Source organism: Mauremys reevesii, linkage group 1, assembly GCF_016161935.1.
Source record: "Mauremys reevesii isolate NIE-2019 linkage group 1, ASM1616193v1, whole genome shotgun sequence".
Taxonomy (NCBI): domain Eukaryota; kingdom Metazoa; phylum Chordata; order Testudines; family Geoemydidae; genus Mauremys; species Mauremys reevesii.
In genome coordinates this window covers 278168633-278194306 of record NC_052623.1, presented here as the reverse complement: position 1 = coordinate 278194306, position 25674 = coordinate 278168633, and the positions used below count along the sequence as shown (strand labels likewise).

Genomic DNA, 25674 nt, shown 5'->3' with positions numbered 1-25674 from the left:
ATGTAATGTCTTATATTGATTGAGCTTCAACCAGTCAGCCCTCACTCATGCCCATTTCAGAACTATGCTGGAGAAGAGTTAATTGGTTATTCTTGTAGTGGAGCCTTGAAAATCAACTCCCGACTGGGAGCTCTGGGTCAGGCTGTGTGTTCCCCACATACCTAACTCACCTGCAGGCTGCATGCAAGTCAACAAGTATGATTAGAATTTTGCATGCAATTTGGTGTACAACTCCCTACTTAGTGAAGTCAAAATGGAAGGAAGGAAGTTCTTGGAGGCTACCTTCATATACCGTAATGATTTTGCAGCTTAATAGGATTCCTCTTTATAGAAAGTAGCTCCTTTAAAAAGGCTAGGAAAGTGGATATTCACTACCAATGTTGCCTTGGTGCAGTTAGGCTGTTTGTGAAGCCAATGGGGTACTATGGAGTTTATGCAGGGACTAAAGCAAACTCATCCCGGGTGGAACTCTAACCCCAGAATTAAGTTCAACACAATGTGTGGAAAAAATATTGCTGAAACTGTGTCTCCTTGAGGTACTATTCCCATCTGGGCCCTCCTACTGTTGCAAACTGGCTCTCCAGGAGCCACCTCCATACTGTATATAGCCATTTTTCTCCTGCTACCAGAGGAACCCAGAGAGGAATGGGAGCAGCTGTCAAATATGATAAAACACGAGCAGTGGCACCATAAGTTTTATGCTATGGAGATGTTATTAGCATGGAGCAGCTTCTATATGTCAGCCTGCATAGTCAGACAGCTGCAGTGATGTGACAATGTCTACTCAATGTGACATATCAATACTCTGCATTTTTTCAACCTGGCCAAAGAATTTGATCAATTCACATTGACAGCAGGGGTAAGGGTGGGAAGCAAGATTTTTTTTTCCAAGAATGGAAACCCATGTTTATGCTTCCCATATTTATTTTTAAATCATTCAGTAATGAAAATGATTTCTACCATGTCACATGCATGCAGAGACAGCAAGCAGGAGGAGACAGTAGCTTTGTTAAGAAGTCTGTTTCCTTTCTCAAATTTCCTCCAGAATTTTTTCCACAAGTTCACTATAAGGAACAAATTTAGATTGTCCCTAACTCTAACAGACTATTCTCACCTGATGATTTTTAAATTTTGGAAAAAGATTGCTTTTTTTAAAAATGAGCACAACATTTAATGGTGAAATGTGAAACATTGACTAAGAACCATGAAATAGAAAGTATCAGTTAAAACCAGTCTGAGTCAGCCAACGGCAGCATCTTAATGACATAACTCATCTAATGAATTATGTGGTCTCTGCACTGCCACTGACGCATTTACTGAGATTTTAATTTATTTGTGGTACTGGTTTAAATTGATTGGAATCACTAAGGTACAAAGGAGGAGAGCTGTACTTTTGAAATTTAAGTATGTCACAGAGATTCCGGCCCAGTCCCCCTGTTTGCAATGCACTTCATATTTAAATAAATTGAAAAAAAAACAAAAACCACCGCCACTATGGACATTTTTGTGAACACCTTCTGCTGCAAGGGAGTGGTATGAGGCATATGGTTAAGTATGAGTTAGTCTTTCTTCCCACACATGGCTATGTGCAATGATTTGTGTAACGCACCGAAGTAACAAGCTTAAGAAGCTATGAAGATAAATCTTGTTCCCAGGCACTAACCCAGCCAGGGGTGCGATGCAAGGTACTGCCAGCATGCTGAGCTGCCATTCATGTCCAGGGTTATCATCCCACTCTTTGTGGGGCACATGAACAATTCCAACTAAAAACTCGATCAGAGGAGAATGTTCAGCACCACAGGGTGCTTTGATGTCTCAGCACAGGGCAGCACGAAGAGTATCTGGTAAAAATGTGAACCGCTGCTGAGCATCAGCTGTACCTGCCCCACGCTTCCCAGACGCACCTCCCGAGTGGGAAAAGGATCAAACAAACCCCTCGTTCAATTAAAAATACAAACTAACGAGCCCGTGGAGCTGCAGCCCCGAGCCAGGGCAGATGCAGCAGCAAGCGGCACAGGTGGGAACTAGCTCTGTGTGGGACGAGCCTGACCCAGACAGGCAGGGAAGCGGGGCAGTTCTGATTGCCCGGCTGCTGGCAGGGCTGGTCCCGGGAGCCCCCGGGGAAGAGGCAGTGGGTGGGGGCCAGCAGGGGAATCCAGGGGATCACCCTCTCCGCTCCCTGTGCCGCAGCCCCTTCCCCTCCCAGCAGAGCCCACCCCTGCCTGGGCGGCGTGTGCCAAGCAGGGCTCAGCTTAGTGAGCTGGGCAGCTGTGGGTGGGCGGGAGCCTCCTCCTTCTCCTCGCCGGGGAGCCAGGCAACCAGCCGATGCTGCCTGCAGCCCCAGAGCGAGCCAGCCGGGCTGGGGATGCAGTGGGTAGGTGCGGAACGGAGAGCCAGCCAGCGGCCGCATACAAAACCCAGCTCTGGACTCCGAGTCCGGAGCCCCGTGCTGGCTGCGCAGAAAGGCGCAGCTTTTGGAAAATGTCCTCAGAGGGAGTGGCTGCACCCCCTGCTCCCCCGCTAGCTACGCTACCCGCTCCTGGTACTCCACCTCCATGAAGGATAAGGGCTGTTGCGTATTGGCTGAGACGCCCTAGGGCCGGTGTGAACAAGGAGTTACGTTACCCAAAATCCCCTTAAGTTAAGTGGCCTCTCCAATTTGTTGTGAAATCGCTGCCGAAGTGCCTTTTCAGAGCTCCGTTTCAGACAGCAGTTGCTTATCTGCAACGGGGCAAAGCAAATGTTTACTGAGTGAGTGAGAGAGAGGCAGAGGGTATTGGGGGATCTGAACTTACAAGATAGCGTGCTGAACACTCTTAGCACGCCAAAAACCCTCTCTCTCTCTCTCTCTCCCCCCCCCATACAAACAACACACTCTACCCCACCCCCCTCATTTGAAAAGCACATTGCAACCACTTGAACAATGGGATAGCTGCCCATAATCCACCGCTTCCAATGCCACTGCAAATGTAGCCACGCCAGTGTGCTTTCCGAAGGCTGGTTTAACCCAAAGCGCTCTACAGCTGCAAGTGTAGCCAAGCCCTCAGGGTTAGGGTTAACTATAAAAGAAACCCATCAGCACAATTCTGAGCAAAAGCAAACTTGCACAAACCAGCAGGAGTACAAATGTGATCACTTATGGGAAGTGCTAGAATGTCTGTGAAATACTTGGCACTTTTTCAGTAAATACTTCAGCATGCCACTTTTGTAGACTATCCCTAGCAGGTCTGTACAAATAGAGGAGGATGCAAACAGGTACACATACCTTCTCAGTTCAAAAGGAAGAGTGATTTCCAATGGTGTCCCTTTGAAACTATGTCTTTGTCCAAGAGCAAATTTTGCCTCCTGTCCATTAACAGCCACTTTATGTATTTGAAGGTCCTTTGTATCCAAAACCTGTAAACAAACAAATGTTACGTGCTGACTGCAAAATACCTAAGTAACACTTTAAACACATATTAAATGTATCTTTCAAGAACTCAGAGCTGCCCTGGAAAATACCTTTGCCTAGTGAATTAGGTCAAACATCTAGTAACTATGTTACATCTAGTGTAGAAAAGGATTTGTTGAGGTCAACAGCATTGTTTCTTAAATCTACATTTAACACTGTTCCTGTTTGTTTTCAATTCATTAATTTAATTTCACCCCATCTGTGACTGAGAGACTATGTGTATGGCTAGTGTGACAGACCCAGACCAGTGGGGTACAGGAGTCTGGTAGACGGAAAATATACTGGTCACTGGATGAGTAGTTTTCTGTTCCGAGTGACCAGAGCAGGGGCTGCACTAGAGTAATCAGGAACCTGCTAGAACCAATTAAGACAGGCAGGATAATTAAGACACCAGGAGACAATTAAGAAATTGCTAGAATCAATTAGGACAGGCTAGCTAATCAGGGCCCCTGAGTTTAAAAAGGACCTCACTTCAGGTTGTGGCATGCATGTGAGGAGCTAGGGGGTGCTGAGAGAGAGAAGACATTGCTGGAAGACTGAGGTGTACAAGCATTATCAGGCACCAGGAGAAAGGTCCTGTGGTGAGAATAAAGAAGGTGTTGGGAGGAGGCCATGGGGAAGTAGTCCAGGGAGTTGTAGCTGTTGTGCAGCTGTACCAGGAGGCACTCTAGACAGCTGTAGTTCACAGGGCCCTGGGCTGGAACCCAGAGTAGATGGTGGGTCTGGGTCCTCCCCCCCCCCAAACCTCCTAACTCCTGATCAGACACAGGAAGAATTGACCTGGACTGTGGCTTCTACCAGAGGGGAAGGTCTCTGGGCTGTTTCCTAACCCACAGGGTGAATCTGTGACATGAGCAAATCTGCCAATAAGCACAGGACCCACCAAGGTAGAAGAGGCACTTTGTCACACTAGACACTGCAGTGTAGGCATAACCAGCAGAGGACCCATCAGATTAGAATTAAGTCCCATATCTTACATACAACCCTCCTCTTACTACACCTCTGAATAGTAGGCTTTTCCTCAACTGCATCACATTGATGCCTATTCAATGTGTGATCCACTATAACCCTCCAGATCCTTTCCAGCAGTACTACCACCTAGCCAGTTACTTCCCATTTTGTTGTTGTGCATTTGATTTTTTTTCACCTTAAGAGCAGTACTTTGCCCTTATCTTTACTGAATTTCATCTGGCTGATATCCAACCAGTTCTCTAATTGTTCATGATAATTTTGAATTTTAATCCTGGCATTCAAAGTGCTGGAAACCCTTCCCACCTTGGTGTCATCTGCAAATTTTATAAGCATACTATCCACTCCTTTATCCAAATCAGTAATGAAAATATTGACTAGCATGAGACTCAGGACTGACTCCTAGGGAACCCCACTGGATACACCCTCCCACTTTGACAGTAATCCATTGTTAACTACTCTTTAACTATGGTCTTTCAACCAGCTGTGCACCCACCTTTATAGTTTTATCTAGGCCACATTTCTCTAGTCTTTTTATGAGAATATCATGTGGGTCTGTGTCAAAAGCCTTACTAAAATCAAGATATAGCACATCTATTGCTTTCCCCATCCACTAGGCCAGTAACCCTATCAAGAAAGAAAATTAGGTTGGTTTGACATAAGTTTTTGACAAATCTATGCTGGCTATTTCTTATATCCCTAGTATCCTCTAGGTACTTACAAATTCATGATTTAATAGCTTGTTCCAGTATCTTTCCAGGTATCAAAGTTAGGTGACTGACCTATAATTCCCTGGGTCCTCTGTTCCCCTTTTTAAATACAGGTTCTATATTTGCCCTTCAGGTTGCTGGAACTTCACCAGCCCTCTAGAAGTCCTCAAATATCATTGCTAATGGTTCTTAAATGGCTTCAGCTAGTCTGTAAGTAACATAGGATTAATTTCATCATGCCCTTTTGACTTCAATACATTTAGCCAGGGCTGGCCCTAGGAGGGTATGGGGCTTGGGGTACAGGTGCTGAGTTTCTATCTGCCAGGGGGCTGCTTCCTCTGGCTCTGCTCAGGCCCTGCCCTCACTCCACCCCTTGCCCCAAGGCCCCCATCCTGCCTCTTCCCTGCCCAGTTTTGCCCCTCCTCTGAGCCCACTGCACCCTCACTCCTCCCACTCCTTCCCAAAGCGTTAAGCACTGAGAGGAACAGGGAGGCGCTGACTGGCAGGGGGCACACTGTGTGTGTGGGGGGTGGAAGGTTGGTAGCGGGGACCCTGACTCTCCAGACCCTAGGGACAGCTCTAAATCTAGCTTATCCAAATAGTCTATAACCTGTTCTTTATTTTGGCTTGCATTTCTTTCCCTCTTGCCTTGTTAATATTAATTGTGTTGAGTATCTGGTCACTATTAACTTCTTTAGGGAAGACAAAGAAAATAGGCATCAAACACCTCAGCCATATATTGAGGTCATCAGCTCACCTCCCATGCTAGGACCTACATTTTCCTTTATCTTGTTCTTAATGCAATCAAAGACAATGTCTGAAATAATGGTTGCCATCATATGCTAGTTAAGGGATGCTAACCTATGAGTGTATGGTTTATACTGCATAAAATGTGCACCAACAATCAGGGTGGATTTGATTTAAATCACTAATCAGGAAGCCTTGATTTAATCAGGGTGGATAAAAATCAATGGCTTTTAAAAATCAATTATTTAAAAATCAGGCTTTTTTTGACAAAAGGCTTTTTCCCTCAAAAAGCCATCCAAAGATAGTTTTAATTAAGGTACATGATAGCTCAAAGATCTCATCATGGAATAGGGATTATAACTTCTAATTCTATACTATGAGACAATATATTCATGTAAAGTTTTGTAAATGAATTCCAATAGTTCATGGATTAGGGACCCAATCTTATAGGGTTCTAGGGGCTTCTGTATAAATTATTTAGGTTAATCTTTCTATCTATCCAATGGGACTCAGTGATCAGTCTAGAAGATACAGAGATGCTTAGTTTTGCAGTTCTCAAACTCTGGATTTGTGTCTCCAGAGATCATGCCGGTTAACAGCAAAAATGTTTTTAAATAAATAGATAATATATAGAGGTGAGAAATAACAGACCTCAACCCTATTGTCCCTCTGCAAATTTGTGTAGAGTCAATCCCTTACCTCTCGAAGTGCAAAGTTTCAAAAAGTTCAATGAATAGAAGATTGTTGGGGGCAGAATAGATCTGGACAAGAAGAAATCTGGAGAAAAATGTGAGAAGGGAGGGACAGGTAGTGGAAACAAAGTGAAACTATTTGAGCAGCATATTTCAGAAAGACCAAGACTCCTGGGTGTAGCCTTCATTGATTTGAGATGTATCATACCATTCACTCACTAGAAGGGAAAACCTATAATGGCAGCAGGCCATAGAGACCCAGTTTAGGAATATTTTAATCAAGTTCCTCTACCTGTGAGTAAAAGAGGCATGCGTGCAAAATGCAAACAGTGCAACAAAGAAATGCAAGGCCTGGTTGTCACAATGAAACAACATCACAAGAAGTGTTCCTTTTCAGGTGGAAGCTGTGTTGAAAATGATAAAAGGAACATTTTTGAACATGCAGGATCTTCAGGTTGGTAAACGTTTTTTATTTCATACTTTCTTAAGGACTGTCTTCCCTCTGGGCTATTCTTGAATTCTCATGTTTGAGCAAAAAATATAGCCATTACTCTATGGTGCCATTCCCAAACTGGGTCTCTTTTACAGAACTCTTTTACAAAACTTTTCTTAAGCATTACATGAATATATTCTCATCCTATAGAATCAGAAGTTACAATCCCTATTCCATGATGAGATCTTCGTTTTAATTTATAGCACCATCTTTAGAGAAAATGCTTTGAGGGAAGCCTATCAAAAAATCCAGTTTAAAAAACAATGTTTTCTAAATCAGTGTTTATCCACCCTAACAATGATTCTCACTGCACATTCGCTCAGTCTCAGCTCCGCACCCTGCCCCCCTCGCGCTGATCTCCCAGGGCGGGAGCGTTATCAGCCCAAAGTACAGCGGCCCCGGAGGCACCAGGCGCGGCGTTTCCAAGGCAGCAGCGAGCGCACCAGGATCCGGGCGCGCCCAGGGAACGCGGACCCGGCACCTCGGGGCAGCCCAGCGCGGACAGGCGAGCGGGGCCCTGGGGGCGAAGCGCCGCCTGCAGCGGGCCCCGCCGTGGGGCGCCGCCCTGACTCACAACCCTCCGCTCACAGCCCAGCGGGGCGGGGGCTGGACCCCCCCCTCCGGCTCCCAGCCCCGGGGTGTCAATGGGGGCGGGGGTGCTGACCCCTCCGGAACCCAGCCCCGGGGTGACAAGGGGGGGGGTGCTGACCCCCCCGCCGGCTCCCAGCCCCGGGCGGTCAATGGGGCAGACCCCGGCTCCCAGCCCCGGGGTGTCAATGGGGGGGGTGCTGGACCCCCCCCTCCGGCTCCCAGCCCCGGGGTGTCAATGGGGGTGGGGGGGGCTGACCCCCCCCTCCGGCTCCCAGCCCCGGGGTGTCAATGGGGGCGGGGGTGCTGACCCCTCCGGCTCCCAGCCCCGGGGTGTCAATGGGGGGGGTGCTGGACCCCCCCCTCCGGCTCCCAGCCCCGGGGTGTCAATGGGGGGGGGTGCTGGACCCCCCCGGCTCCCCGCCCCGGGGTGTCCATGGGGTGCTGGACCCCCGGCTCCCAGCCCCGGGGTGTCAATGGGGGGGGGCTGACCCCTCCGGCTCCCAGGACCGTTGCGGGAGGGAGGAGTCCGGACCCGGCCGTCCCAGCCAGCGCGCTGTTGACGCCTCCCGCTGCAGGGCGCCCCTGAGTCAGTGGCCGGAGGGTCGCGGTCCCGCACCCCCCCAGGCCCTGCCCCCTCCATTCCCGGGCGGCCCCGCAGCAGGACCCGGGCCGGGCCGTTACCAGGCAACGCAGCCCGTGCCGCTCGGCCCGCACGGTGAGGGCCGCGGTGCCCCGCAGCGCCCGGCTGCCGAAGTCCACGCGGCAGCGCAGGTAGAGGTGCTGCGTGAGGTGGTCGGCGGCGGAGGCGAAGGAGCTCGGGTCCGTCTCCGCCATGGCTCGGGCTCGAACTCGCTCTGGCGCTGGGGCAGCGCCGGCTGATAGAGTCCGGGGCGGGGCCGCGGCCGGGGAGGGGGCCGCGCGCGGGCACTTGGGAAGGGTAGTTCCGCACTGGTGGGCAAGAGCTTGAGGAAGGGCCCAGGAGGGCAACAATGCCCATGATGCATTGCGGGAAGCCGCGCCCAACGCTCTTTAGGGATGGTTGAGACTCTGCCCAACAGGGGAGAGTAGCAAAGGACTTAGGGGTTGGACACGAAGGTGGCGTTATGTAGCTCCTCGTTAGTATAGTGGTAAGTATCCCCGCCTGTCACGCGGGAGACCGGGGTTCGATTCCCCGACGGGGAGGCGCCAGTGTTTTTGTTTTTTTTCTTCTCTTTTGTTCCCCACCGCTAGTTCTGGAAGCCGGTGGCCCATTAGCTGGTTAGGCCCCGATCCCCAGCGCACGGGCCATGTCCTGCAAAGCTGCCCCACTGCTGGCGGGGCGGGACGCTCTGGCAGCGCCCTCGCCCATGAAACCAGCGGGATCGGATGCAGGCACTTGGCTGCGGCTGATGATGGCTCCCGCCAAGCACAGGGCTCAGCCGCTAACCTGGCCTCTAGTTACTGGTTGGGCGCGGACCGGGTGCTTGGCGCTGTACCTGTTCCGTTTCAAGCCCAAGACCCTGCTTCACATGCTTAGTGATTAGTCACAAATCAACACTGTTCATAAAACTGGGACAGTTAGACACATTTCCCAAATAAAAAAGTATTAAGAAAAAAGTTTAAATGTTTTGGTATTTTGAAAATAAAAGGTTTCAATTCTCTGGATCAAAATGATTGTTTAGAAATTTTCAGCTAAATAGACTGAAAAGTTGAAATCAAAATTGAAACAATGTTTCCATTGACCCCAAACAAAATTTCATTTTGTGTAGTTCATGAATATTTTCAAGGATTTTTTGTTGTTGTTTTGTTTTTTTTGGTGTCCCATTCAGATAGGGAGATCAAACTCTCACATATTAGTGGGATGAGAAGACAGTTTCCCAATCCTCTCTTGTGATCAAAGACATACATGAGACCAGGATTTGGGGGGAGTTCATAAATGACAAGCCCAATTTTCATTCACTTATTTTTCTGAAACTCTTTTTGAGCTGAATTTTTCCATGATTTGTTTCTATCTGAAGATGAATTATGTGTATGAATTTGAGCAAAAATGGTTCAACTATTTTGAGCATGAGAATATTAAAAAGATTTCCCCATAAGTTATAAGTAACCTTTCTAGAAGGAGATCTGTGAAGCAGGCTAATATATTGCCTTAATTTTATAGACCCAGCCTACAGATCATCACTGAAAATGTAATTTGGCTCTCCCCACAGAATAAGTTAGCCAGCCTTAGGAGTTCTAAACAAATTATTCTATACCAAAAGTGACATTAAGATGCTACATTTGAATGCTGAACTCTGCAACCAGTTAGGACATACCACAATAAAGATTGCATGTCAGGGCCGCCCAGAGGGAGGGGGGGCAAGAGGGGCAATTTGCCCCAGGCCCCGAGCCCCACAGGGGCCCCCACCAGAGTTTTTCGGGGCCCCTGGAGCGGGGTTCTTCACTCGCTCCGGGGGGCCCAGAAAACTCTTGCAGGGCTGGGTGCAGGAGCGTCTTCTGCTCCTGGCTTTGCCGGCCGGGGGTCCTTCCGCTCTGGGGCGGAAGGACCCCCCGCTAGCGACCCACCGCCGAAGTTCAGCTCGGTCTTCAGCGGTAATTCGGCGGCGGGGGGCCCTTCCCTTCCGGGATCTGCCGCCAAAGTGCCCCGAAGACCCACGGCGGGGGCCCCCCTCCACCGAATTACCGCTGAAGACCGGGCTGCACTTCGGCGGCGGGTCCGGCTTTGGCGGTAATTCGGCGGCAGGGAGGGCCCCGCCGCGGGTCTTCGGGGCACTTCAGCGGCGGGTTCCGGAACGGAAGGGCCCCTCGCCGCTGAAGACCCCGGGCCCCCGGAATCCTCTGGGCGGCCCTGTTGCATGTATCTCCATTCCCTAGATGCGAAATGCCTTAAGGATGAAATTTATTCCTGTGCAGGGCCCTAGTATAAGATATACACACGATGCTTCAGTTCTCAAAATGGAACTTTAGTGGCATCTATATCTTGTGCAGGCCCTCTGCCCAGGAGTAAATTCTATCCAAGGCACACAGGAAAGGTAGTTCCTGCAGCAAGCCTCTTATTGTGTCTACAGTAGTAGGAACACTTATGAGTTTCACTGCTCGTGAAGTTTGAGTGAATAAACAATGTGACTGGAGCTGGCTGAAAAATAGAAGTCCCCTCCTGAGAAAAAATGTGCATTTTTGAAAAAGCTTTCATCCTGAAGTGGGACAGAGAGGCAGAAAATGAAACTAACAAGAGTCTTCCAGGCAGGCAGCTAGGAATCTGACAAATTCCATTTTGGTTCTCTTGAAACCATTTTTCCTGAAATGCATTCACATGAAAAATTTAAGGTGAGGATAACTATGAGCTCTCTGCATTCCTTATACTCCACTTGTACCTTCACTTTCTGGCAACTTGGGTCATTTTTTCTCTCAAGTTTGTAGCTCTTTTGAATGGCTTCTTGTCCCTTATCCTCACAAGTTTCTGGGGCTGATAACTGTAGGCAGCCATTCATTCTGAGATTGATTGTTAAATTGATTATTGTCCATACAGCTAATTTTTGTTTGATAGTATTGAATAACCAAGTGAATGTATGGGTAACAAACTAGTTGTAAAGATTATTGTAGTAAGACCAAAGATATGACAGGCCTTATATTTTGCCTCAGGTTCTTTAACACTGGTATTTATCAGAATGACACTAGCAAGGCATTCACTAGCTTTCTTAACACCCCCAGAAAAGTGCTGCATAAAAATGATGAACTGGCAGCTAGGAAACAAGCTATCTAATCCACTGTTGTCCATTGATTTTGCTACATGGAGTCATGATGATTTCTTGTACATTTGGTGGACATCAAGACCAGTAGTTGAGATGCAGGTAGGAACTCTATCTGCCTTCCCAACATGTATTTTGAGAAAAATGAAGGTTAATCAGTCTATGGCAGCGACCAATCCTTATCCACTGTCGTCTAGATTCTGCTTTTCCCTAAGGTGAGAAGGAAGAAAGCACTGAAGAATTTCATCTCCATTTGAAAAAATGTCAACCTATCATAATTAACATCTGACCACTGCTTCCTTCCTTTGGCAGCTAATGCTTTCACAACACCACTGCCCTGAAGATAGTTGTCAGCAGAAAAAAGCCACACAGTTCCTTTGCGTTTTAAATTTGGTATGAGATACATTTCAAATGTTCCATTAACTTTAAGAAGTTCTGAGAGCAGAATCTGATACCAAGCATTTAAAATTTATTTCCAACGCATTTATACACTCGGACTAGATCTTGAGCTGGTGTAAGTTGTAACTCCACTGCAGTCTCTGGAACTATACCACATTATATCAGCCAGAGATCTGTCCCACATTGTAATGAAACAACCACATATGTGAAAGTGAGCATTAAACATTCCGGCAACTGCTTACATTAGCATTTTATAGGGGCAATCACCTCTCCAAACCATACTGCTGTGTCTCCATAATAGCTCATGATTAGAGTAGATCTGATGTCCGCTCTTTCCCTGATAGCCCTACTTAGAATGTTTAAATACAATCTTTTGCAGAAAAACAGTTTAGCCTCTGTATGCGAACTGTCTAATCATTGATTTTTCTAGATAGATAGGGTTGAAATGTATGATTTTTATTAATATATCAATAATGTATTTGTTCTTGGGCAACTCTAGATTATTTGTTCATAGTATCCTTTTTCTCTGAGCTGCTCCAGCACAGCTTGTCTTTCAGAATTATCCTTGGCATTTGTTCTGGAGACAAATCTATTGTTTCGGTATTTGGGGATATTTTACAAATGTAACAGCTTATTAAAAGTGTCACCTTTCATTCTCCACCTTAGTTTTAGGGTGAGTTTTACTTCTTTAGTTCTATTTTGAAGCTTTTTCCAGTCCCTTCTTATAGTTGATCCTTTTTTTTTTCCCATATGTAATCAAACTTTTGGCTCCATAGTTTCCTAGTGGTACACATGACTTGAATTTTCAAGAGTGACCAGTGATTTTACATGCCTCCATTTTTAGTTGCCCCAACTTCAGACAACTTATGGAGGCCTACTTTTCAGAGAGCAGGTGCTCAGCATTTTAAGTTGTCTCAAGCTGGTCACCTACAAATTTAAGTTCCCCAAATCACTAGCCACTTCTGGAAAAAAGCAGACCCATAACCTATGGGTACACTGTTATATTAACTTACTACTTTTAAAGCCTCTAGTTTCAAGCCACAATAATTCCACCTCCACTCCATTACATTATTCAGCTTTCCCATCAGCATTTTTTTTGTTAACACATTTGATTATTATTACAATAGTGCCTGTTGATAAGGGCCAGAGTCTCATTAAGCAAGGTGCTCTGCAGACAGACAACAATTAGCCTACTCAGCATTATGCTTGCCTCAATTTTTTTTCAGTTAAACCCATGATGATGAAATCTTTCAGATGAGCACATATCTAGTTCCTCTTTTCTCAGCCCACTGTTTACATCTGTGGACAGTGTATGGCAGAAACCCACCTAGTGAGCTAATTTCTTCAGCCTGAAGCTTGTAGAAAAGTAAAGAGATTGACAGGCATCTTAAAATTAACCCCAGCTGGTTGAAAGTTCATTTGGAAGAAATGAACTGTGGTAAAAAAATGTTCTTTGTCTACACAGGATTTATTGGCTTCATAGTCTTCAATCCAACTAAAATGTTTTAAAAACACATTTCTAGAAGGCTATTCACTGAAATGTTCTTCAGTGCCTCTCTCCTGCAAAGAGTGGGTACTTGGGAGATCTCTGAACATGTAGGTCTCTTGGTTCTCAGTATGGGACTGGATCCTGCAAGGTAGTGAGCACTCAAGCACATGCTTAGCTATAAACATATGAGAAGCCCCACTGAAGTGAGTGGGACTACTTAAGTGCTTAAAGTTAAGCAGGTGCTTAAGTGCTGTGCTGGACTGAGGCCAAAATGCTCATCACTTTGCAGAATTAAGCCCTTTAATCACCATTGTAACCATCACATTTCCTAGTATGTGCACTACATCCTAGGAGCTGTATAAGTACTTCATGCTGTTCAGAAGGAATACTATGTGGAGCCCTTTTGGTCCTACAAGACTTGTACAATAGTGGATATGTAGAAATACATCCATCTCCATAGAGGCTTCACATCTGAGGAGGCTGCTTCTCATTAGTTATGTTTAGCTTATGTTTTAGCTAAGCTCAAGGCAGTAGTCCAAATCTGTGGTACCCTAGGCCTAAATTTTTTTTAAGATGAATTCACCCCTTTTTGAGAGCTACTTGGTTCATCTTAGAGGTGGTGCAGAGCTGGCACAGCACTAACTGGGCTTTCCACATACTAGATTGTAAATGTAAGTGGAAACTACACATGGTTCCAGGAGAGGTTAGACACTGGACATAGTCCTCTGTACTAAGCAGTAGAATCATAGAAAATCAGGGTTGGAAGGGACTTCAGGAGGTCATCTAGTCCAACCTCCTGCTCAAAACAGGACCAATCCCCAGACAGATTTTTGCCCCAGATCCCTAAATGGCCCCTTCAAGGATTGGGCTCACAACCCTGGATTTAGCAGGCCAATGCTCAAACCACAGAGCTATCCCTCCCCCTAGTCTGATGCCTCTCACACATATGTTCTTATGCAAGAGTGAGGGCACCAAAGGCGTGTATGAGGAAACACTGACTTACGTGTGATCCTTATTAGGTTTGGCAGAATTTGATTATTATTTTTTAAATAATTTTGATAGGTATCACTATTTAAAGCATTTTTTTCGGATTTTTATCTCTGTAAGTAAATCCAGGAGAGTCAGCCTCAGGTGTAAGGGGAATATTGATATCTGACTGAAATCTTTTTTTAATGAAACAGTTTTGTCAGTAGCCATTCTTTGTTAGTTGTCATGCTTTAGCATGGGCAAGCGTTTCCCATACAGAAACACTTCCCCACTTTCAGCCAACTGGTTGCATAGATTCAACAAGTGTTGGATTTCTGATATGTAGTGTTCGAGAACTGGATGCTATTGAGAACCCTATGGGAAAATAACAGATTTCACAACCATATGTACTTTTTTTTTTAAGTGGCAATCTAACAATTTGTGATCTGGCAACTGCAGTAGTTTACCAAGGAAACATTCTTACGTCTGGAAATAAAGCTTTGAGCCTGTCCTACACCACTTAGTTTATGAGGGAAGGTGGTATGTGTGTTGCCCTAGGAGCCTCACAAAAAGTAATCCCCCAGTGTTTCTCCCAGTCTTATTTATTTCTGATAGTCCATTGAATGGAGGAAATAAAGCCTTACAAAGTGGGGAAGTGCTTCTGTATCACAACCGCTTGCCCATGCTAAAGCATGATAACAGACAAAGAATGGCTACCTACCTTTCAGACAGTTATCAATATTCCCCTAAAATTCAGGACAGCGCTCTCATCTCCCCATCCTGTTTTACATGTTAAACCTTTTAAGGTTTCTTTTAAAACTTTGATATGATTATAAACTCTACGTTTAGCAAAAGAACATGAACAGATGACAGTTTTGAATTATAAAAAGGAGAAGCAGGGAGTGGGTAGGTATGGTGGGGCAGTTACTTCAGATAATGGATAATAGGCTATATAGCTCTAGCTCTGAATTTTGTGTGATCACAAAGCTATGGCTTTTGTCTTTTAATTTTTTTTAATTGTAAAAACTAGCTCAGTGGTTTGAGCATTGACCTGCTAAATCCAGCATGGTGAGTTGAATCCTTGAGGAGGCCACTTAGGGATCTGGGGCAAAAATCAGTACTTGGTCCTGCTAGTGAAGGCAGAGGGCTGGACTTGATGACCTTCTGGGGTCTCTTCCAGTTCTATGAGGTATATATTATATTATATTTTATTATCAATTGTAACTTTTATACTGTACCCTAATTTTTAAAGCTTTCTTTACAAATGATTAGTCTTTAGAGCAGTTTTTGTTTGATTAGCTTTTCTTGTGTTCTGGTCAATTCACTTAGGCAAAACTCTAAGGGTACGTCCATACTACCCGCCCAGGTCGGCGGGTAGCGATCGACTTCTCGGAGTTCGATATATCACGTCTCATCTAGACGCGATATATCGAACTCCGAACGCGCTCCTGTCGACTCCGGAACTCCGGAACGGCGGTGGCGGAGTCGACGGGGGAGCCGCGGACTTCGATCCTGCGGCGTCTGGACGGGTAAGTAGTTCGAACTAAGGTAGTTCGAGTTCAGCTGAACTTGCGTACCTTAGTTCGACCCCCCTCCCCTCCCAGTGTAGACCAGGCCTAAAAAGCAAACTAGTGCTACCCTTTAAACATTTAGAAAGCTATGACATGTCTTTTTACTTTTATCTTTAATTGTAAAACCCTGGTTTACATGAGGATTTTGTATAATATTGCTTTTTCTCCAGGAACTTATTTCTTCACAATTTACATTCTTGCAAACTATTTTTACAGCATTTTTTTTCTTACTATGCAAGTCATTTTGACCAAAAAAAATTACTAAAAACATCTTTAATTATCATCCCTGTGACCCAATTTAGATATTTAGTTATGGAAATTAAGTGAGCTTAATCTATTTCCTGCTCTTGGAATTTCTTTCAGATGTCAAAGCATGCTTACATTATTTTTAAAATTTGACAATATAGCTTTTAATTTCAATTTATTTCAATACTCAATTTTATTTAGTTTTAATCCTGTGATGAAAAATTCCTTCACTGCAAAAGTTAGCAGTATTTTAAAAAGCAAAAAGGGATGTGGGGAAACATGCTGATTGAAATATGCCATATGCTCATTTCTCTCCTTAGTAGTTACACAATCATTCATGTTGACATATGGCTTTTGTCTTTTTAAGCTTTGTTTTTAATTGAAACACATATGTAAATATGTGTTATCTATAGTGACATTTCCCACTGTTTTAAGTAAAAAATTTTTGGAAGCCCCCTCAATTGAGGATTTTTATAGTATACACTGGCATGTAAAGCTTTCTTTACAGTGCATAAGAAGAACAGTTTTTGTTAGGTTAAGAATTTCTGTAGTCATTACTTTAAAAATAAGCTAACGCTATTTTTGAAAGGATAGGGTAGTGTATCTTAAACATTTTTGTTTCACTAAAGCTCTACAAAACATCTACTAGACTGTAAAGACAGGTCTTCTTTTTATGTTACTGTGTTTTTCATTGATGAATGAGCATATGGCATATTTCAATCAGCATGAAGGAGTAAGATAAAGCATGTTTCCCCACATCCCCACCCTTCTCATGCTTACTCCTTCATGCAATTACTTCTCACAGGATTAAAACTAAATAAAGAAGGGTGAGAAGGGCTGGTCTTTATCTTTATAACATCCCTTTTTGCTTTTTAAAATACTGCTAACTTTTGCAGTGAAGGAATTTTTCATCACAGGATGGGTGAGAAGGGTAATTACATGAAGGAGTAATGCAATTACAAAAGTATAGCTTCACTTTTTAAATGTTTAATTATTTAATGACAGTAGATGCTGAATTCAAAAAGTTAAAGCTTTGTGATCATTAAAAAACAAATTGTCAAGATCACATATCAAAATATACGGAATAAATCTCCTTAAATCAAACTAAGTTCTCAAGCAGCATTTTTCTTTCTTTGCCTATCTGTACTTTTTTATTGATAGAAATATGCTTTTGTCTGTTTGTGTTCGTATGGTGGAACGAACATTTACAGACAAAGTCTAATCCTTCCAAGCCTACTTACCATGCAAAGGAAATAGACTATTCAGCAGGGTAATGTGGCAGCATCAGTGTGTGCTGCTGTTAATGCCAGATTGGCCTCACCTGCATTTTCTGTCCACCTCACCCCATTTTACTTTGTGTTTATTCACACTCTGCATGGTGCAGGATCAAAACTTCTCAAGGATTTGACTGGAGAGATTCCTACAAGTGTGTTTTTGCCTCCATAGCTTTGACGTATACATTTAAACACATGCTTAAATATGTTTCAACTTTAGTTCTGCTGAAGGCAGTGGAACATTTAAAGTTGAGCACATATTTAAATACTATTGCCAGCCCCAAACATTTGAAAAAATCATGTGTGAAGTCCTCAGAAAGCATGATTTTTAATCCAAATTCTGAGTCTTAAGAACAGAATTTTGGCCTACATGAAGTAAATTGAAAATAGATTCCAGAGGAGGGATATTCCTCTCCACCACAGCTCTCTTGTGTAGCTGCTCTTAGAGTCTCACAGCTGACCAGGGGAGTATTCCCCTAGTGCAGGGTTTGCACAAAGTATCTACACTTCCTTGTGAGCCCTGCACTGCGAGCACTGGCACAGTAGGCAGGCCAGGGGTGCTGCTGGGACAGGCTTCCTCGATTACTCCAGAGGCCACACCAGCTCCAACGGCAGCCCAGAATCAGGAAGATGCAAAAATGGCTTAAAGCCACGGTAGCCACTCCTCCCACATGGCTTGAGTTTTGCATTGTGCCTCTTAGATCATTCCCCACTCCCGCCCCCTCAGACTAAATGGACCATTGGAACAGTCTTTTCTTCATCGGCAGCTTTTTCTGGCCACTTGCTGTTTCCCCTGGGGAACATTGGCTATCTATGTGATGGTAAGTGACAACATAAGCCAACAGCAGATAATTCTGTTAAATACTGCCATAATGGCTCAGAGAAATCAAGTCCATAGGCATCCAAGTGGGGGTAGGGTCAGGAGTGAAAGTAGGGCCGTACCCCCCAGTACGCAGTACTAGCAAGATATTTCTAGCCGGTATGGGGTACTGGAAAGACGTGGGGCTAGGCCCCCCGCTCCCTCCCCCCGTTGGCGGTGGAGCTGCGCTCTGCTCCTTAAAGGAGCAGAACGTGGCTAGGGAGGGCATTCAATCTTTATATGGCTTTAACAGCACAATGCATATGCTAACAAACTTAAACAAAAGCTTTGCTTAAGTTTGTTATATGTACTGTGCTGTTTTACTTTGGTCAGGACTGGAGCCCTCAAGAGGGGAGAAGTGGCGGGAGTGGGTGGGATGGAAGGTATTTTAAAACAATGTTTTTGATTGTTTCTCCCCATTGGTCTGAATTATCCATGACATTCATACTGCATCACATCAAGTCAAAATCATTAGAGGACTGCCTCTGCTTGCACTGACCAGAGGATGTTTGGATTCTGATGTCAGCCCAGTTGAGCAGCCTGATAGAAATCAGTGGTAGTGTCCCCAGTGTAAAAACATAGAATTCTTTTTTGCAGCCAAACTAGTCTAACATCCATTTTGTTAACTGGAACTGAGCAACAAAACAAAGAATATAAATGCCTCATTTTCCAGCTTTGTTGGTGAGAGAACTATAAGTGAAGATTATAATGCTGGACACTTAACGGCCTTAAACCAACTGCCTCAGAATTGGAACGTGCTAAGAACTTCGCTGAAAATATGTTCCTCATCTTAGCAACAGAGCTAAGACTTATCACATGTCTGCCCACCTTTATTAGAATGAAGCTCCTTCTGATCTGACAACTCAGGCATTGTCAATTTCATCCAGAACAATTTACAAACTTGGAACCTAATCCCCTTAATCATTTGATCGATTCCGTTGAAGACAATGGGACTATTTGCATGACTATGGACCACTTTTGTGGTAAGCGTTTCAGGAGTCTATTCCTATAAAGGAAGTTGAATGAAATGCAATGTTTGGGTACAATACCATAATGCAATTTAAGATACAGGTCTACTTAAAAGTTGTCTTTTAAATATATATATATATGTTGAAATAGCTCCTCACCCAACTCCCGTATAAACAGACTGAAATACTACATATTTGGGGGGGAAGTGGGTAGTTAAGTATGTTGATGTTTGTATATACAAATGCCCATTTCATCACTGTACTGGAAAATATAGTTGAACTTAATTTTCTATGGAATTTGAAGAAAGTTTAACAGTCCCAATTGTTTTCTGTGTTAATCAGTGTATATCTGAAAAAATTACAGGCCTTCTAAGAGAAAAGAATCAGTCCACACTTACTGGGGAAAAAAAAAAATCCTTCCAACTGGTATTCAGAAGAGTGCTACAAGACACATACATAACCTCATGAGCAGAGGATGGAGAGGATTCCCTCCCACATTATGACCAGCAATAAGTAAAATAATAATAAAATCTCAAAGAAGCAGAGGTTCACAGGTTTGCAAACCTAAAAACCTGTGTTATGCTTTTAACCACCTCAGCACATAACTTTTTAATGTTCATAAACCTGGTAACTGCAAAGAAACACTGAAGCCCATTAACCTGAATGTGTGCCAGCCAATATGGCCTCACTGACTAACGGCGCAGTTACACCTGGTAGCGGGGTGGTCACCCTGCTCCTGCCCTGAAAGGGTTAAAAGCCGGCCCTTGGGAAGGGCTGGGGAAGCAGCCACAGCTGGGCTATGCCCCAATCAGACCACACCTGGCCCTGTTATCAGGGCTCAGGGAGGAGCTGGGTCAAGTCTCCCTCCAGCTTAAGAGGGAGAAGGACCTAGCTGCCTGGGAACTAAGGGTACAGGACACAGAGCAGGGCTGGAGCAAGGCAATTGGGGCTGGGGAGCTCCAGCCTCGCAACTCCCCAGGCTGCAGGCCTTGAGCAGGGCCTAAAGAAGGCACTGGGGCTGGAGAGGTGCAGTCCAGGGTTTAGGCAAAGGCAGCAGGTCCAAAACCCCCCTTGCCAATGAGTGGCTTTTACACTGCAGTCTGCCCCAGGGAACTCAGGGCCAGGTAAATTGACCTAAGCTATGCATAGCTATTCGCGTAGCTGAAGTTGCGTATCTTAGGTCAACCCTCCCCTCCCCCCAGTGTAGACCTAGCCTGAGGCAAGGTGGGGATAGAGGGTTGGGGGGTGCCCCATGGAGGGGAGACCCAGAGTGTGGGGGTACTACCTGGGGGCAGAACCCCAGAGTAAGGGGTACCGGGGTCCGGGAGGGACATGGGGGCCAGCGGCAAGCAGGGCATCAGCCTGCAGAGGGTGCTCTGGAGGCTGGAAACACTAATTCCCTGAAAGACCAGCAGGAGGCGCCATGGCAGCGAGTCATGCCCCACTACACACGAACAATTAAAAATTAACCTTGCCCTTTTAGGCGAAACAGAGTCATGTCACTGGCTCCATCTCTGTCGTTACAGAACAGATGATAAAACTCCAGTGGTGCATGGTACTGGCACATAGGGTCTCAGGTATGTGGTGTGATTTTTCAGAATCTCTTTTGGGAATAGTCATGTAGGTGAAATAGCTGGTACTTATGATTATGCTATTTCTATGCATATTCTATGTATATTCATCTTGGTATCAGAAGCGAGGAATATTAGCTATGTTTACTACATGTTTGCTCCTGTGGTAATGCCCACAAGGTATTTAGCCAGCACATGAAGGGTCAAGTCAAGTTGAATGGCCCATTAAGGAACACTTAGCTCACAATGGACCCTGGAAAATGCCTGTCTCCACTTTAATGGATTTTTCCTATAAACATTCTAACTAGAAAATGGGTGGAGGTGATGGACTTCTAACTTGCCCATGTGACTCCAAACACCATCTTTCACAGTGAGATCAGATTTCCCTTCACTTGGCAGAAGCTAAAAGGCCCTGGCCTGGAAACATCTCCATTTTGCCTCTTTCCTGCTCCGGCCTCTGGACTATGAACATACGCTACTGGGAGCATTCTAACCGAGGGACTGAGTACTTTCTAATGATTTGGAAGCAACCAAAGACTTGACTTAAGCCAGCAGTTTATTCCCTCACTGCTACACACCTGTTCCAAGAACTAAATTCATAATCCCAGGAGCCAGACTTGAACTCTCAGCCTGCCTCCAGAAAGGTAAAGCAACTGCATTTCCACTAGCTAGCTCTGCAACAAATGTCACTTTAAACCTACGAAACTAAACTTCAGTCATATGCTGCTGTTGCATGGCACAAAAATAAAAAAATTGGGCAGATAAGTGAAATTGATGACAGTCAAATTGAGAAACCAAATTTAGCTAGCTAGTTAGGTTTTTATTAAGTGGTTGTTGGGTTAGTATGGGTTGATCACAATGTCAGTGCAACAAACATTAATAAAAATGTTCAAGCGTAAAGCGGAGGATGGATATGGAGAAAGTAGGGCCTCTAAAAAAATGACAAATGAGTCACCAACACCGCACAAAGCCATAGACAGGCCAAATCTACAGCATAATTCGCGGGGTAACCCTTCTGATGAAAAGCAATACCTAACTGTGTAGTCAAGGGCTCAATTTGATGAATTCCAAAGGAAAAATGATTGGTTGTTTGCATCTAGTGGAAAGCTGGAGTGTAGAACATGTAGACACATTTCCAATTTAAAGCTTTTCTCAGCTTGATGCATGAATATCGCTTCCCAATGGACTGAATGTCAGATTTCATCTTTTGGGAAAAACAGAAAAACACAGCTCACATCACTTTGAAAAAAATTAACAAACACAAAAATTCAGCTGCTCCCACTGAAGCTACAAAACTTCTAGAAGCAGCTAAGAAAGACAGGTAAGAGGGAGTGTCAGAGGGGATGGGGAGAGTGTGGGGGCCCTGGGTTGGGGGCAGGGAGGAATCACATGGAAGGTCATGTGGGGAGGTCACGTGCCCCCCCTTGTGTCCCTACCATGAGTGCAGTACCAGTAAGAAATGATTTCTACTTGCACCACTGGGTAGGGTGTTGATAAATCTTGTGTACTGTTTCATAATGAGTCAAGGAAATGAACATTTTTGCATTTAACCCTCTTGTGACACTTCATCTTACAAAGTTTCCCTCCTGAACTGCAGTGGGAGGAACAGCCTATACACAGTGTTTAGCCCTCCCCGCTTGCTATGTAAAGATTATTGCATCCCAACGCTATTCTTGCTGGCAGCAAATCCAAAAAGGGTAGGATTCCAAGGGTTGGAGTCCCTCACAAACAAAGAGGCATCTGAAAATACATTGCTACTCTGGGACTCAACCCCTGCCCAGCAGATCAGATGTTTCAGGTCACAGTTCAGCTCAGAGGGACAGTGTTGGCCATTAATGGGCTGCCAATATTTTCTTAAGTGGCTCCGTCAAATTCTCCCCCAGTTAACTTGTGATAAGTCCTGCGTGCCTGTGCTCACAGGAGAGCAGAGTGACGGTCTGGGGGAATCTATTCATTCAGTTTCTCATTTACACACAACCAACTGCTTCCTTAGAACCAGGGGCGGCTCTAGCCATTTCGCCGCCCCAGGGCGCTTTGCCGGTCGCCGGTCCCGCAGCTCCGGTGCACCTCCCGCAGGCACGTCTGCAGGAGGTCCACCGGAGCCGCTGCTGCCCTCCCGGCAACCGGCAAAGCGCCCCCCGTGGCATGCCGCCCCAAGCACGCACTTGGCGTGCTGGGGCCTGAAGCCACCTCTGCTTAGAACCATGATAGAGGAGGGAGCAATATCACTGGGCAGACATGGGTTAAAAAAGGCTTAATTGGAAATTCTTTTTAGGAACAACAAAAAAGGAAGAAAAAAAAGAATATTGATCAAGCAGTTTTCAGGCCATGTAACATGAAATGGACATGAAGATCTTGAAAGGGATTCAGGGGTGTGATATATATATAAATCAAGGGTAGGCAACCTATGGCACAGGTGCCAAAGGCAGCACGCAAGCTGATTTTCAGTGGCACTCACACTGCCCGGGTCCTGGCCACTGGTCTGGGGCCTCTGCATTTTAATTTAATTTTAAATGAAGCTTCTTATACATTTTGAAACCTTATTAACTTTACATACAACAATAGTTTAGTTATATATTATAGACTTCTAGAAAGAGACCTTCTAAAAACGTTAAAATGTATTACTGGCACGCAAAACCTTAAATTAGAGTGAATAAATGAAGACTCAGCACAGCACTTCTGAAAGGTTGCCGACCCCTGGTATAGATATATATGATTGAAACTTGGTACAATCTAGAGTATTCAGAAGAAGCAAAAAGAATTCCTCAGAACCCAGAGATGTGTGATCTCTGGAAGAGGTGAATTAGTAGTATCCAGGCAGGATCTTGTGGGTTAAGGGATTGATCTGGGATTTAGGTGGTCTGCATTCACTTCCCAGCTCTTCCACAGACTACCTATGTAACCTTGGGCAATGTAGTTGTAGCCCTGTCGGTCCCAGGATATTAGAGAGACAAGGTAGGTGAGGGAATCTCTTTTATTGGACCAACTTCTGCTGGTGAGAGAGACAAGATCTTGAGCTACACCGAGCTCGTCTTCAGGTCTGGGAAAGGTGCTCCCAGCAGCATACCTGCCATTTTGCCATGATGATGGGAGTAACTTTCCCAGACCTGAAGAAGAAGCAGCTGTGTGTGGCTCGAGAGCTTGTCTCTCACCATCAGAAGTTGGTCCAATAAAAGAGATTCCCTCACCCACCTTGTCTCTCTAATAACCTTGGGCAAGTCATTCAGGGTACATCTACACTGCAGTGAAAGGCCCTGCAAGGAGGGTGGGTCTCGGAGACCAGCCTAGCTGTGTGACTCCAAGTCAACTGAGGGCTCTGAGACTCAGTGCTGTGAATTTTTTTATTTGCAATATAGATGTACCCAGAGTCTGTCCCTCATTTTCACATCTGTTGAACAGAAATAATACTCTTTTTTCCCCATCCTTTGTCTGATCTGTTTGCATTGCAAGCAGGGACTGTCTTTACACATATACACAGCACCCATTACAGTGCAGCTCTGAAGCCTCTAAAGGTATATCTGCAGAGCCTGTAGCAGTAAGCCTCCCAGTCTGGGTCAACACAGCAGGTCAGTGGGGCTTGTGCTAGCTGTGTAGACAGTGCTTTGAAGTTGCAGCTTTGAAGCCCACCCCTGGAGGCTTCAGAGCCTGAACCACAATTTCAAAGCTTTGTACCCACAGCTACTTTTAGAGCATGAGCCCTACTAGCCTGAGTCTGTTGGCCTGGACAGGAGGTTGGCTGCCACAGGCTGTGTAGACACACTAAAGCTATGTCTACACAGCAGTTAAACACCTGCAGCTGGCCCGGTTGCAGGGCTGTAAAATTGCTGTGTAGACATTCAGGCTTGGGCTGGAGCTCAAACTATGGGACTTTATGAGGGGGGACATTCCCAGAACTCAGGTCTCAAGTCTAAGCTCGAATGTCTACATGGCAATTTTTAGCCCTGTAGCCTGAGTCCCGTAAGCCCAAGTCAGCTGACCAATGCCAGTTGTGGTTGTGGTGCGGGTCTTTTATTGCAGTGTAAACATACCCTAAGTCAGGGGTGGGCAAACTTTTTGGCCCGAGTGCCACATCTGGGTATGGAAATTGTATGGTGGGCCATGAATACTCACGAAATTGGGGGGTTCTGGTGTGGGCGGGGGTGAGGGCTCTGGCTAGGGGTGCGGGCTCTGGGGATGAGGGGTTGGGGGTGCAGGAGGGTGCTTCAGGCTGGGACCAAGGGGTTTGGAGGGCGGGAGGGGGATCAGGGCTGGGGCAGGGGGTTGGGGTGCAGGAGGGTGTCAGAGGTGCAGGCTCCAGGCAGCACTTACCTCAAGCAGCTCCCAGAAGCAGCGGCATGTCCCGTCTCTGACTCCTATGCAGAGGCATGGCCAGGCGGCTCTGCGCACTGCCCCATCTGCAGGCACCATCCCTCCAGCTCCCATTGGCCATGGTTCCTGGCCAATGGGAGCTGCGGGGACCATGCTTGGGGCGGGGGAGCATGCAGATTCCCTGGCTGCCCCTACATGTAGGAGCCGGAGTGAGGACATGGCACTGCTTCCGGGAGCCATGCGGAGCCTCAGCACACATGGAGAGGGGCAAGTGCTACTGTAATTCAAACAATAATCCAAGTAGGTGAACATCCAAGACAGTTCAGTCATTCCAATTTTCCCTTTAGTTGGGTATCAAAATGTTAACCAGGGGTTCACATAGTTTCCTAATAGAACACTGGTGTTGGCCAAAGGCATTCAAAAAATGCAAGACAGGAGATTGGGAGGTAGGAAAGAAGACGACATGCCAGGAGAAAGGTACTATTCCTTAAGGTTTCTCACTCTCCCAGTCATTACAGTGGTCATGGCAATCAATTAACCTGTTCTGAAGAGTCAAACTGCACCTGAAATTCCTGAAAGCTTGAGCTGAGTGCCAACATCAATGAAACCAGCTCATTGATCTAAATCAGCACTTATGATTTT

The 25674-nt window shown here is 45.5% G+C and overlaps 1 protein-coding gene and 1 non-coding gene across 2 annotated transcripts in view; one reads left to right on the top strand and one right to left on the bottom strand.

Annotated features, from left to right (window-relative positions):
* Positions 1–8532, bottom strand: part of LTA4H (leukotriene A4 hydrolase) — a 32430-nt gene extending 23898 nt beyond the window's left edge. The window contains exons 1-2 of the mRNA XM_039500729.1: positions 8335–8532; positions 3266–3396 (exon numbers count right to left, since the gene is read on the bottom strand). Of these exons, the coding sequence (XP_039356663.1) occupies positions 3266–3396; positions 8335–8487 (284 nt within the window). The 5' untranslated portion in view covers positions 8488–8532. The remainder of the gene's footprint in view (positions 1–3265; positions 3397–8334) is intronic.
* A 231-nt stretch (positions 8533–8763) lies between these two features.
* Positions 8764–8835, top strand: TRNAD-GUC. The gene has a single exon. It is a non-coding gene; the product is annotated as a tRNA-Asp (tRNA).
* Positions 8836–25674: the final 16839 nt, after the last annotated feature.